This window comes from Salmo salar, chromosome 06, assembly GCF_965601325.2.
Source record: "Salmo salar chromosome 06, fSalSal1, whole genome shotgun sequence".
In the NCBI taxonomy this organism is placed as follows: Eukaryota; Metazoa; Chordata; class Actinopteri; order Salmoniformes; family Salmonidae; genus Salmo; species Salmo salar.
The window spans coordinates 86,506,012-86,519,689 of record NC_138296.1 but is presented as its reverse complement, the minus strand read 5'-3'; the positions used below and the strand labels follow the sequence as shown (position 1 = coordinate 86,519,689).

The following is a 13,678-nucleotide window of genomic DNA, read 5'->3' as shown; positions in this document are numbered from 1 at the left end:
ATTATTCTACAATGTAGAAAATAGTAAAAATAAAGAAAAACCCTTGAATGAGTAGGTGTGTCCAAACTTTTGATGAGTAGTGTATGTATGATATATATACTGTAAGTACTATATAGAAGTGCAGAGCATCCTTATTTTTAGATTTCAGCCTGTTTTGAATCCGTCTGAGAAATGCTAATATATCGGTCGCATCACACCTCGCCTGAAGACAAGGGGGAGGGGTCTGGCCCGGGTGACAAGCCGATGGACAGCCTGGCAGAGTGACAACGAGGAAACAGCAGCCGTTGCCAATGGTGACAGCCAGAAGTCACACTGTTGTACTGTGCTTGTACCTCTCACAGGGGTGCTCTTCTTGTTCAAGGTATTCTGGACTTGTGATTGTGATGTCATGTCTTGTTACTTTGATGTTATGTCTTGTCAGTGAGAGAGTTGCTATCAAAGTGTAAAGGAATGTCAGAATGTCAAAAACAAATTCATTTGTTTGTTTAATGATTCCTTACACTTCGAATACAGTATATTGATCAACTTTGACCAGCTCTCTCTCTCTCTCAATTCAATTCAAGGGGCTTTGTTGATGGGAAACACATGTTTACATTGCCAAAGCAAGTGAAATTGATAAACAAAAGTGAAATAAACAATAAAAAGTGAACAGTAAATACTCACACAAGTTCCAAAATAAAGACATTACAAATGTCATATTTTGTCTATATACAGTGTTGTAACGATGTGCAAATAGTTAAAGTACAAAAGGGAAAATAAATAAACATAAATATTAGGTTTTATTTACAATGGTGTTTGTTCTTCACTGGATGCTCTTTTCTTGTGGCAACAGGTCACTAATCTTGCTGCTGTGATGTCACACTGTGTTATTTCACCCAAGAGATATGGGAGTTTATCAAAATGTGATTTGTTTTTTCTAATTCTTTGTGGGTCTGTGTAATCTGAGGGAAATATGTGTCTCTAATATGGTCATACATTTGGCAGGAGGTTAGGAAGTGCAGCTCAGTGTGCACATAGCCTGTCTTCTCTTGAGAGCCAGGTCTGCCTACGGCAGCCTTTCTCAATAGCAAGGCTATACAGTCTGTACATAGTCAAAGCTTTCCTTAAGTTTGGGTCAGTCACAGTGGTCAGGTATTCTGCCTCTATGTACTCTCTGTTTAGGGCCAAATAGCATTCTAGTTCGCTTCGTTTTTTTGGTAAATGTTCTCTCTCTCGCAAGCAAAAACAAATGTGGGAAAATGGAAAAACAGACTGATATTGACACAGGTGATTGGGTGACTTTTGTTCCCAGTCAGAATCCCAGAAGCTGAAGTGGAAGGCATGAATCAGGCAGCTGGATGAAATATTTCAATGCTTCAGCACCACAGGGAAGATCTGAGCAATAAGACTCCACTGTCTTCCTCACATGATCATCTCCTAATTCCTGTCAGTGGTGTGTGTGTCACTTTTGGTGTGTGTGTTATATGTGTGTGTGTGACAGTTTCGGTGTGTGTATGAAAGAGAAACGGTGTGTGTGTGTGTGTGTGTGTGTGTGTGTGTGAGAGAGAGAGAAACAAGTCTGTGTGTGTTGCATATGGTGGGATATATAATTGTATTTGTGTAATGTTGAAACTGTTTGACACTCGGTGTACAATACTACAAAGTCAATCAATCAGCAGCACTACACAGTGACTTTGTGTTGAAGTATAATCCCTAACAAGTTCCCAGAACTTTTCCCAAACAACAGCTTCAATATGATATAAATATAACGTCTTATCTATGCAATTTCATGCAAGTATCAAGTCTCCAAGGTAACAGAGACATGTAGGGCACATACTGGAGTGCGGCATCAAAGTCAACAACATAATGAGTTTATCTATAAGGAAACATACATAAACGTTGTATGTACTGAAAAAACAATCCATGTTAGATTTTCAGTCAGCAGAGACAGGATGACACGATATTGATTGGGCTAAACATTGAAGGAAGATCTCACGACAACTTCACAGAAATAGCCAAGAGTATGATGGATAGATGCTAGCCAAAGAATGTTCATAAGACTTGAAACATGAAAGGGCTCTATATTTTCATTAGATGGGGAAGGATACAACACGTGAGGAGGTGCGCTGAGGCTCATAGATTGATGCCTCCCTCCTGGCTCTGATTAACACCAGCAACCGGGACACAGGAGAAGAGAGGGATGAGGATGGAGGGCAGTACAGACAGACCATATAATGACTCATCACTTCAAAAATACACTTATTTTTTCCACCATGACCTCATCCTTTGATACTGTAGATTATCATACGAGAGAGCACCTGGCCTGACCCACTCTAGATGATCATTCTAGACCAGACTTGTACCGTTTTTTTCCCCTCTTCAAACTATCTTGGCAACACAAACCGTACTGTTCTGGCTCAGATAGTGAATTTCTACATTGTTCATTCCAGCACGGTTCCAGTCATAAATATCTTCTGTGCTCCTCAGTAACTCAGATCCCTACACCAAGGCTAGACCTGAGCTGCCTTCATGCTAATGCTAAGTTCTAGGCTTGGGCGATATACAGATTTTCACATTGTCATACCATCCTTCTCTCGTCCTGGGATTTACAGTAGTACCAGCATAACACACAAGGGGGAGCTAGAAACGCAAGAAAATCCCATTGGGCCGCTATTACTAGGATGCTAATAAAATTTGCACTAACTAATAGCAAAATCACATAGACGCTGTTAGCTAAATGCTAATGACAGGCAAATTCAGCTCATAAAGTTATACAAGCATAGCTAGTAGCTACTGAATGTAATTTCCGTTGAGTGAGGACAGTTACAAGTGAAAGTGTACGAGAGAAACTGTGCAGATGAACAAAGTTGTGATGTTTGCTTTTCTGAAGGAAGAGCAGCATGTGTACACGGCACAGGAGGTGTGTGACACCTTAATTGGGGAGGATGGGCTCGTGGTAATGTCTGGAGCAGGACAAGCTCGTGGTAATGGCTGGAGCGGGACAGGCTCGTGGTAATGGCTGGAGCGGGACAAGCTCGTGGTAATGGCTGGAGCGGGACAGGCTCGTGGTAATGGCTAGAGCAGGACAAGCTCATGGTAACGGCTGGAGCGGAACAAGCTCGTGGTAACGGCTGGAGCGGAACAAGCTCGTGGTAATGGCTGGAGCGGAACAGGCTCGTGGTAATGGCTGGAGGGGGACAGGCTCGTTGTAACGGCTGGAGCGGGACAGGCTCGTGGTAACGGCTGGAGTGGAACAAGCTCGTGGTAACGGCTGGAGCGGAACAAGCTCGTGGTAATGGCTGGAGCGGGACAAGCTCGTGGTAATGGCTGGAGCGGGACAAGCTCGTGGTAATGGCTGGAGGGGGACAGGCTCGTTGTAATGGCTGGAGCGGGACAAGCTCGTGGTAATGGCTGGAGCGGGACAAGCTCGTGGTAATGGCTGGAGCGGGACAAGCTCGTGGTAATGGCTGGAGCGGGACAGGCTCGTGGTAATGGCTGGAGGGGGACAGGCTCGTTGTAACGGCTGGAGCGGGACAGGCTCGTGGTAACGGCTGGAGCGGAACAAGCTCGTGGTAACGGCTGGAGCGGAACAAGCTCGTGGTAATGGCTGGAGGGGGACAGGCTCGTTGTAACGGCTGGAGCGGGACAGGCTCGTGGTAACGGCTGGAGCGGAACAAGCTCGTGGTAACGGCTGGAGCGGAACAAGCTCGTGGTAATGGCTGGAGCGGAACAAGCTCGTGGTAATGGCTGGAGCGGGACAAGCTCGTGGTAATGGCTGGAGGGGGACAGGCTTGTGGTAATGGCTGGAGCGGGACAGGCTCGTTGTAATGGCTGGAGCGGGACAAGCTCGTGGTAATGGCTGGAGCTGGACAAGCTCGTGGTAATGGCTGGAGCGGGACAGGCTCGTTGTAATGGCTGGTGCGGGACAGGCTCGTGGTAATGGCTGGAGGGGGACAGGCTCGTTGTAACGGCTGGAGCGGGACAGGCTCGTGGTAATGGCTGGAGGGGGACAGGCTTGTGGTAATGGCTGGAGGGGGACAGGCTCGTTGTAACGGCTGGAGCGGGACAGGCTCGTGGTAACGGCTGGAGCGGAACAAGCTCGTGGTAATGGCTGGAGCGGGACAGGCTCGTGGTAATGGCTGGAGGGGGACAGGCTTGTGGTAATGGCTGGAGCGGGACAGGCTCGTTGTAATGGCTGGAGCGGGACAAGCTCGTGGTAATGGCTGGAGCGGGACAAGCTCGTGGTAATGGCTGGAGCGGGACAGGCTCGTTGTAATGGCTGGAGCGGGACAGGCTCGTTGTAATGGCTGGAGCGGGACAAGCTCGTGGTAATGGCTGGAGCGGGACAGGCTCGTTGTAATGGCTGGAGCGGGACTCATACATGGAGAACAACGGAAAGAGAAAGAAAAAAACGCTAGTAGGAAGCACCGGGACAAAATGGCAGCTGTACAGATAACTCATCCAGAGCTCTTTGACTTCTGGAAGAAAGCCATTAGAAGATATCTGATGGCAAACATTTAGAAGTGAATTGAACACAAGTGTAACTTCATCACCTCATGTGCTCCACACAACAGAGATTCACTGATAGATACAGAAGTCTATGGACTCAGCAGCTCAGCTTTCCCCCATTGTGCTGTTTACAAACGTGACTGGCTCAACTGTTCTGGGAACAGTAAGCTTCATAATGTAAAATAATGTGACAGGTGAAATGAAGAACAAACTACAACTATTCAAATTCATTAAAAAAAACTCTAAATAAATAGTTTTGACGGTATTGAAAAAACGTCCCGCGGCTTCTTCCATATACCCCGGTATATACGGTATAGCACCCAAGTCTACTGAGTTCCATCTCCAGCACCAACACAGTAAGCATCCAATGCTAACACGAGAAGCCCAGACATTACCCCAGGCATAGCCTCCCTAATCATCACCTTTACTTCACATTAATGACACATGATGAGTGTGCATTATTAGTTGAGACACGTTCCAAACTGAATTTCCCCTCCTACCTATCCCAACTCTGGGAGTGGATTTCCAGCCCTTGATGGAGCACACTTCTCTGGAGGGTTTACAAGAACCTGTGAGAGTGCACTTCTCTGGAGGGTTTACAAGAACCTGTGAGAGTGCACTTCTCTGGAGGGTTTACAAGAGCATGTGAGAGTGCACTTCTCTGGAGGGTTTACAAGAACCTGTGAGAGTGCACTTCTCTGGAGGGTTTACAAGAGCATGTGAGAGTGCACTTCTCTGGAGGGTTTACAAGAACCTGTGAGAGTGCACTTCTCTGGAGGGTTTACAAGAACCTGTGAGAGTGTATGAGAGTGTGTTCATCATAGCAAATTACATCTGCCTCTCTTCCCAAACTCACCAGCCAATTAAGATCTATTTACAATGAGTATGGTTGATTTCTAAGAGCTATAGAGATAGAGAGAGATGGATTTTTATCCTCTCCCCGGTAACTATTCCCCAGGTCGTTGCTGTAAATGAGAATGTGTTCTCAGTCAACTGACCCGGTAAAATAAGGGTTCAATTAAATTAATACAAATAAATTGTTTCCCAGATATAGAGTTTTACATCTACACTTCTCCTTTACGACAAGTAAAGGAAGATAGAGAGAGAATGAGAGACAGAAATACAGAGAGAGACAGAGAGGAGAGAACGAGAGAGACAGAGGAGAGGAGAGAACGAGAGAGACAGACAGAGAGAGAGACAGAGGAGAGGAGAGAACGAGAGAGACAGACAGACAGAGACAGAGGAGAGAGAAAGACGAGACAGACAGACAGACAGACAGACAGACAGACAGACAGACAGACAGACAGACAGACAGACAGACAGACAGACAGACAGACAGACAGACAGACAGAAAGAGGAGAGAGAACGAGAGAGAGAGGACAGAGAGAACGAGTCAGACAGAGAGAACGAGTCAGACAGAGAGAGAGAGAGAGAGAGAGAGAGAGAGGAAAGAGAGAGGAGAGAGAGAGGAAAGAGAAAGAGAGAGCGTGTGGTGATAATGACGCCTGCCTTCACCATCTACACTGCTCAGCACTGAAATAATTATAATTATAGTTTTACATCTACACTTCTCCTTTACCACAAGTAAAGGAAGATAGAGAGAGAATGAGAGACAGAAATACAGAGAGAGACAGAGGAGAGGAGAGAACGAGAGAGACAGACAGAGAGAGAGACAGAGGAGAGGAGAGAACGAGAGAGACAGACAGACAGAGAGACAGAGGAGAGAGAAAACGAGACAGACAGACAGACAGACAGACAGACAGACAGACAGACAGACAGACAGACAGACAGACAGACAGACAGACAGACAGACAGACAGACAGACAGACAGACAGACAGAGGAGAGAGAACGAGAGAGAGAGGACAGAGAGAATGAGTCAGACAGAGAGAGAGAGAGAGAGAGAGAGAGAGGAAAGAGAGAGGAGAGAGAGAGGAAAGAGAAAGAGAGAGCGTGTGGTGATAATGACGCCTGCCTTCACCATCTACACTGCTCAGCACTGAAATAATTATTTTGCAGAGAAAGACTTAATTCTCATTCTGTGGCCTTGTCCCTCATCCCATATTGTCTATTCCAGTCATGTGGTCCCTCCCTCTGCCTTCCCACTGTCCACATTGACCATGTGGTTGTGAAGCTTGGTGTGTGTGTATATATGTTGTGTGTGTGTGTGTGTGTGTGTGTGTGTGAGTGAGTGAGTGAGTGAGTGAGTGAGTGAGTGAGTGAGTGAGTGAGTGAGTGAGTGAGTGAGTGAGTGAGTGAGTGAGTGAGTGAGTGAGTGAGTGAGTGAGTGAGTGAGTGAGTGAGTGAGTGAGTGAGTGAGAGAGAGAGAGAGAGAGAGAGAGTGTGAGTATATAGTCTCTGTGTACATGTGTGTGTAGTTCTGTGTGTGTGCGTTTCAGAGAGAGAGAGAGAGAGAGGAGAGAGAGAGACAGTGGGGTCAGTCGTGTTTTGTGCTAACTCCTGCTATATAAGCCCCACCTTGGAGAGTTGAAAAATATATTTCTACCATACAGTACTGTTAGCATAATGCTAGTATAGAGCTAAAGAATCTCATAGACATCCATTCTAGAAATGTCTAACATATTGCAATGTTAGCATTATGCTAGCTAGCATAAGCTGGAAGTTCACATAGACAACCATTGAATGAATACATGTCCTAACTAGCTAGCATTAGTAATAGCTTAGAGTCTACTATCCTTATAGATAGCCTCAGGACAAGACACAGAGAGTTCTATTATGCCGGCTCGGGTTGAACCGGGAAATGGCCTGTCATGTCATTTGGGCAAAAGCGGTGAGGGAGGAGCGCCCTTCTCAAATCAAACAGTAATCTGCGCTGCTCGGTCATGTTGTCAAGGCAGCATTGAGCATCGTCCAGGAAACATACATCTCTTTTCCCTAAAATTGTTTCAAACAAGTTTTTATTGGGAAGGCAGATAAAGCATTTTAATCTTGAGCAAATCACTTCTGCATGTGAAAACACTGATCACTCCACGTGCTTAACTACGTCCCTTTTGTTTTGAGCCGACTTCGCTATTGGCCAGTCATGTGGTCCCTCCCTCTGGCCTTCCCGCTCACGCCCGGGAAGCATCGCAGTTCCAAAACTAATGCAATCATTTTTCACTCAGTCCTCCCACAAGTCTAACTCAGGCCAGATAAACTAACCCCCTCAAGGTGAGACCTACTGTATTTCACTAAGGCCAGCCCAGCCAATAACCACAGAGAGAGAGAGAGCATGGGTGTGTAGCCAATCACCACAGAGAGAGCATGGGTGTGTAGCCAATCACCAGAGACTGAGCATACGCCCAGCCCCATGTGTTGCCATTCACAGCAGACTTGGAGAGCAGACTGCTCCATAACTTGGCAGCTAACCAAGCCCATTCAGAGACAGATGACAGGGTCTCCTAATTCTGGGCAGGACAGTCTGGCACGCAAGCCGTCCAGGCCGATTGCTGACTGACTGGCTGCTTCTCTGGTTTCCTGTTCCCAGCATGCCTCAGTGCTACTAGGTCTGGGGCTGTAGTAAGGTGAGTTTGGGACAACCTCCAGAGATTCAATTACGTGTCAAAAGAGATTAAATAGTGATTGCATTGGCCCTCCGCACACAAATGTGTGTACACACACACAGAAGGACACGTATGGGCGCAGGCACACACATGCATGTACGCTAACATACAGATATGTAGATCCACACATGCACTACACACAGTCAGCAATTCTTAAAAATATTAAACCCTGTATTCCCTCACAATAACCAATCTAACTGCTAGAGCCCTCCTTTATATCCCCCCTAGGAAAGGTAGTGGTGAGGAATGCCCTTTGAGATGGGACATCCCACAGAGCTTGCCTGCCTGCCTTACCCCTACCAGTCTCCATTCCAGTCCCCCATCTCCCTTCCAGTCCCTCATCCTTCAACTAGTCGGCTCGGGGATTCAAACCAGCAACCTTTTGATTACTGGCCCAACGCTCTTAACCGCCAGGTTACCTGCAGCATCTCCCCCTACCAGTCCCCCCGCACAGTCCCCCTTCTCTCCCCCCCCAGTCCCCCTTCTCTCTCTCCTTCCCCCTCCCCACCCCACCTCCCCTACCAGTCCCCCTCCCCCCCACCAGTCCCCCTCCTCTCTCGCTCCTTCCCTTCCCCTCCCCACCTCCCCCCCAGTCCCCCTTCTCCCCCCCCCAGTCCCCCTTCTCTCTCCACTTCCCCCTCCCCACCTCTCCCCATCCCAGTCCCTCTTCTCTCTCTCCTTCCCCCTCCCCACCTCTCCCTACCAGTCTCCTCTTCTATAGACTGCCGTGGAGGAATCATAATGAAAAATCACCTTTGACCACAAAGGGACAGTAACACATGTGTTATATTTAACCGCTTGCGAGCTACGGTAAATACAGCTGTATTGGGGCGTCTGGTGTCTTTGTCTTTCTGATATAGCTAAATGTAAGTTTGGAGCACTGCCCACACATCTCTCTCTCTCTGAGCTTCTCTCAGTTGTTACAGCTGAGGGAAAAAAGGAGCGAAAAAAAAGAAAGAGAGAAAGGGAGGGAAAAAAACACGTGTTGTCTGCTGCAGCAGAGAGGAGACTTCCAACCCAGGGCTCTCTCTCATTGGTAGGTTGCTACTGAGTCCATGTTTGTCTATTCAGCAGCATGGGTGTTTGTGTTGCATGTGTGTGTGTGTGTGCTACACTATCAGTAGTCAAGCATCAACGTGCTGTAATGCTACATACACCATGAATCAGGCTATAGTGCTTTGCTAAAGCCACTGCATGGGTTTTTCACTGAGCTGTTCTATTGTGTTAATGGGAGGTATGGATACAGCAGCTATATTTGGGACCAGGGGGATTTGCTAAGCTTGTGTGTTTCAGCCAGAGCTCAGTATTATTAGTGCACAAAGACAGAGAGCGCGCACACACACACACACACACACACACACACACACACACACACACACACACACACACACACACACACACACACACACACACACACACACACACACACACACACACACACACACACACACAGCTGTGGGAGTCTAACGTGACAGAGTCCGGCTCTGCCTGCTACATCAGAACACAAGGGTCCAGAGAACACCCACTCTCTGCATGGCGTATCCATCTCTCCTCAGCAGCACCACACCACAATGAGGCCACGCAGGCTGTTGGGGAGGAGAGCAGCTGGATGGTGTGTGTGTGTGTGTGTGGGAGGGAATGCAGAAGGAGTCATTAGAAAGGTGGAGAGAGGCACACACACAGGCCAGGAGGACGGTTAGCTAGGAGAGCGTGCGGAGAATGGTGTTGTCCACACCCTCAGGCCGCCCCAGATAGAGACAATTAAAGCCTCTGTCTCACACTCACACACACACACACACACACACACACACACACACACACACACACACACACACACACACACACACACACATTTCCATGAATATTTCCACAAACAAATCCTTGCATCCATTTCCCCACATACTTATAGTACACATATTAGTGCACCAATTAATGTCTATCCAAAGGCAACCCCCTGGCAACCTAGAGGAGACCTTAAATAAGTCCTAATTAGCATTGGAGTGTGCTGTTCATAGACATTGACACTGATGCATACATACATCTTTACATTACAATACCATGTCAGCTATATTGACTGTATACATGGTGTAGCCATATTGTCTGTTCTAGTCATTCTAATTCTATGCTGTTTACATTGTTGATATGTTGATGGTTTGAGATAGCCCTCCCTCCCCTCCCCTGGCTGGCCTTAGCCATGCCCCTGCTGTTATTTGCATTGGAGCTATAGAGTGTGCCAATCTACATTATTAACCCTACTTCCACATTGCATCTACATACTTTACTTTGCTAAGTCTATATCCATGATAAAGGTTTGAGATCTCCATCCCTGGTCTGAGCAGGGGCCACTGAGTGATGGAGGAGGAGAAGGATGAGGAGGATGAAGGTCTCATCTCATTCCCCCCATGGCGGTGGAGGAGGGATGGATGAAGGGTTGACCCCTGTGGAGGAGGGATGGATGGAGGAGGGATGGATGAAGGGTTGACCTTTGTGGAGGAGGGATGGATGGAGGAGGGATGGATGAAGGGTTAACCCCTGTGGAGGAGGGATGGATGGAGGGTTGACCCCTGTGGAGGAGGGATGGATGGAGGAGGGATGGATGAAGGGTTGACCCCTGTGGAGGAGGGATGGATGGAGGAGGAATGGATGAAGGGTTGACCCCTGTGGAGGAGGGATGGATGGAGGAGGGATGGATGAAGGGTTGACCCCTGTGGAGGAGGGATGGATGGAGGAGGGATGGATGAAGGGTTGACCCCTGTGGAGGAGGGATGGATGAAGGGTTAACCCCTGTGGAGGAGGGATGGATGGAGGAGGGATGGATGAAGGGTTAACCCCTGTGGAGGAGGGATGGATGGAGGAGGGATGGATGGATGAAGGGTTGACCCCTGTGGAGGAGGGATGGATGAAGGGTTAACCCCTGTGGAGGAGGGATGGATGGAGGAGGGATGGATGAAGGGTTGACCCCTGTGGAGGAGGGATGGATGGAGGAGGGATGGATGAAGGGTTGACCCCTGTGGAGGAGGGATGGATGAAGGGTTAACCCCTGTGGAGGAGGGATGGATGGAGGAGGGATGGATGAAGGGTTGACCTTTGTGGAGGAGGGATGGATGGAGGAGGGATAACCCCTGTGGAGGAGGGATGGATGGAGGGTTGACCCCTGTGGAGGAGGGATGGATGGAGGAGGGATGGATGGATGGAGGAGGGATGGATGGAGGAGGGACTGTGTGGTCAGTGTGGTGTTATGGTAGAGGTTGGTAAGGATAGCAAGAAGATGTGGGGGTTTATTTGTGGATGCTGTTGGTTTTGGTGATATCTGTGTTTGGTGTTAAACGTGCCCAACGTTTGCCATTTGTATTTAGTAGGGTTCCCCAGCAGCTACTCTTCCTGGGTGGGGGGGGGGGGGGGGGGTCATAGAGTAAAGATATTTTGGACCTAGGTTTAGAACTACCTGTTCCTCTTTTCCTATGCATGGCTTAGTCACGGTGTATTAACAGCCGCTAAATGGAACAGAAACAGCGGAAAACCACAACTTGTGGGTGGGTTGCATTTCTGCGTCCCCAACATCAGCACATCCACATAGCACGGTTTACATGATGCCTTGTGAATGCTTATGAACGTGGTGAAAGTCCCTTTCTGACAGTGCATTTAGCGCAGCGAGAGAGGGAGAAATAGAACGCAGGGCTTGTACCGCACTGATGTGTGACTGACGCGGTTTCAGCACCGCGGACAGTACTGAAAGTAGTCGAGCCCTCTCTAGCTCTCCCTCTCTAGCTCTCCCTCCCTCTCCGTCTCTTTCTCTACTGCGTGAGAAGAGGGTTTCCCTAGCAGATTCCAGGATCTACAGTGATTCCTCCATTGCTACACATTACCACCTTCCAACCGGATTTTCCATAACGGAGAATGTCATAGGTGATCACGAATAGCCTACCCCGCGATCGTGAAAAATGTTATCATCCAGCCCCTTCCATCAACCGCATCGGTAAAGCACAGCCGATGCTGGTTAGATTTCATTTGCTTTCTTCTCATGACACCTCACGACTGTATTCGCCTTCACTCAACGCTCTGAATAAGAAGCATGACAAAGCAAACATAGATAAAACACATAGAAGAGAAATATCAATTTTCTATTTCTTGTGTAGCCTATAACGTTAGTTTCAAGCCTATACAGTTATTTTTTTATGGTCGGTAAGCCGACCGTCAGCGTCAAAGGATGTCTGCATTTAACGGAATGTCATGCACCGTAGATTCGACTTGTATTCTGCCCACGAAACCAGCAGAGCCTGTCACGTTAAACAACTGCTGCAATTGGCGCTGTCATTCCCAAATCAGTCAGATATCATTCATTGCGCCTGCATTGCCATGCATTTCGCAGTTAACACGGGCATTTTGTACGCTTTAATAGGCCTACATACACTGATCCTCAGCAACTGTCATGGGATACATTTTAAGAAACCCTGTGGTCAGCCGTATGTCAATAACGAAATCCATACCGCGCGAGCTGGGCACACAATCAGCTGTAATTTTCAGGTTTTACAAGCAGATATGGGCTATGAATAATTCAACATACAAAACTGAGCCCTTCACCGGGAAAAACCGCCTAGCAAATACCATGACAACGAAAGAAACCCCGAACAGGTTTGTATGAATGTAGCCAACATTGTCATCTAGCGTCGCATTGAAGGATGTGTTAAATCAATTGGTCCGGAAGGAAAATAAGAGGGCTTCTAAACAACATCGCCCCGCAAGGTGCTGACCAGCCACGGAGAGCTGCAACACCGCGGAGAGCTGCAACACCGCGGAGAGCTGCAACTCCAGCGACAGATGGAGAGAGGGAGCCACCACACAAAAGCAACTGACATGTAGCTTAGCCTACGTGACGCCCGGGAGAGGCACCCCAACGGACAAACAATGGACATTAATTCACACACATAGCCGCGGAGAAATATTAATCACTCAATGCAATTCTGCATTTACCTGTCAAGACTCCGACCCGGATTTGGTGGTCGTGGTTTGTTAAAATCATCCCGTCTGACGCCATGTTCAGCAGCGCTGTCGCCCGCACTGAGAACTCACGGCAGGGCCAAGAGCCGATCGCATCGAACTTCGAGGGAGGGGAGGAGGGATGAGAGGGGAGAAGGAGGAGGCAGGGAGAAAATGAAGAAGTGCAGAGCTAGGCGAGAGAAGTGGAGAGCCGAGCGACCAGGACACCTACAGATAGCTTGCTGTGAGCTGAAGAATGCGGGGGCCGTTAAAACCGCACACATCACTCAGTTGGCCGCTTGCCACGGTAGTAGTGTGTATTCAGAATGATTTCTTATGGAGACCACTATTGATTTCTCTCTGAAGACTTTCAGAGAAACAGACAGGCATTGCGTCTGTAATGCCACTCCATTTTCCCTACATCATATGTTTGATGTCACATAGATCAAAGTCTTGGGTCAATTTTCTCATTAGAAATACTTTATTGTCCCACTTCACCTGCTAATTGTTGTGAAGTCAACAATAAGACTTTGTAGAGGCTTATAGATAACAAACACACTTTGATTTCACCATTTTGTGACAATAGCCTCATATTAGACCTACTATATGCCCTTGGAAAATGTATTTTGGGAGATTCCAAACTCTTGGTGAA

General features: G+C 47.8%; 1 protein-coding gene across 7 annotated transcripts in view; it reads right to left on the bottom strand.

The window, feature by feature from the left end:
- Nucleotides 1-13,173, bottom strand: part of LOC106608213 (gephyrin) — a 187,630-nt gene extending 174,457 nt beyond the window's left edge. For all 7 annotated transcript variants that reach the window (XM_045721083.2, XM_082977042.1, XM_082977043.1 and 4 more), the window contains exon 1: nt 13,021-13,173. In XM_045721083.2, coding sequence (XP_045577039.1) covers nt 13,021-13,084 — 64 coding nt within the window. In that variant the 5' untranslated portion in view covers nt 13,085-13,173. The remainder of the gene's footprint in view (nt 1-13,020) is intronic.
- Between the last annotated feature and the right edge of the window lie 505 nt (nt 13,174-13,678).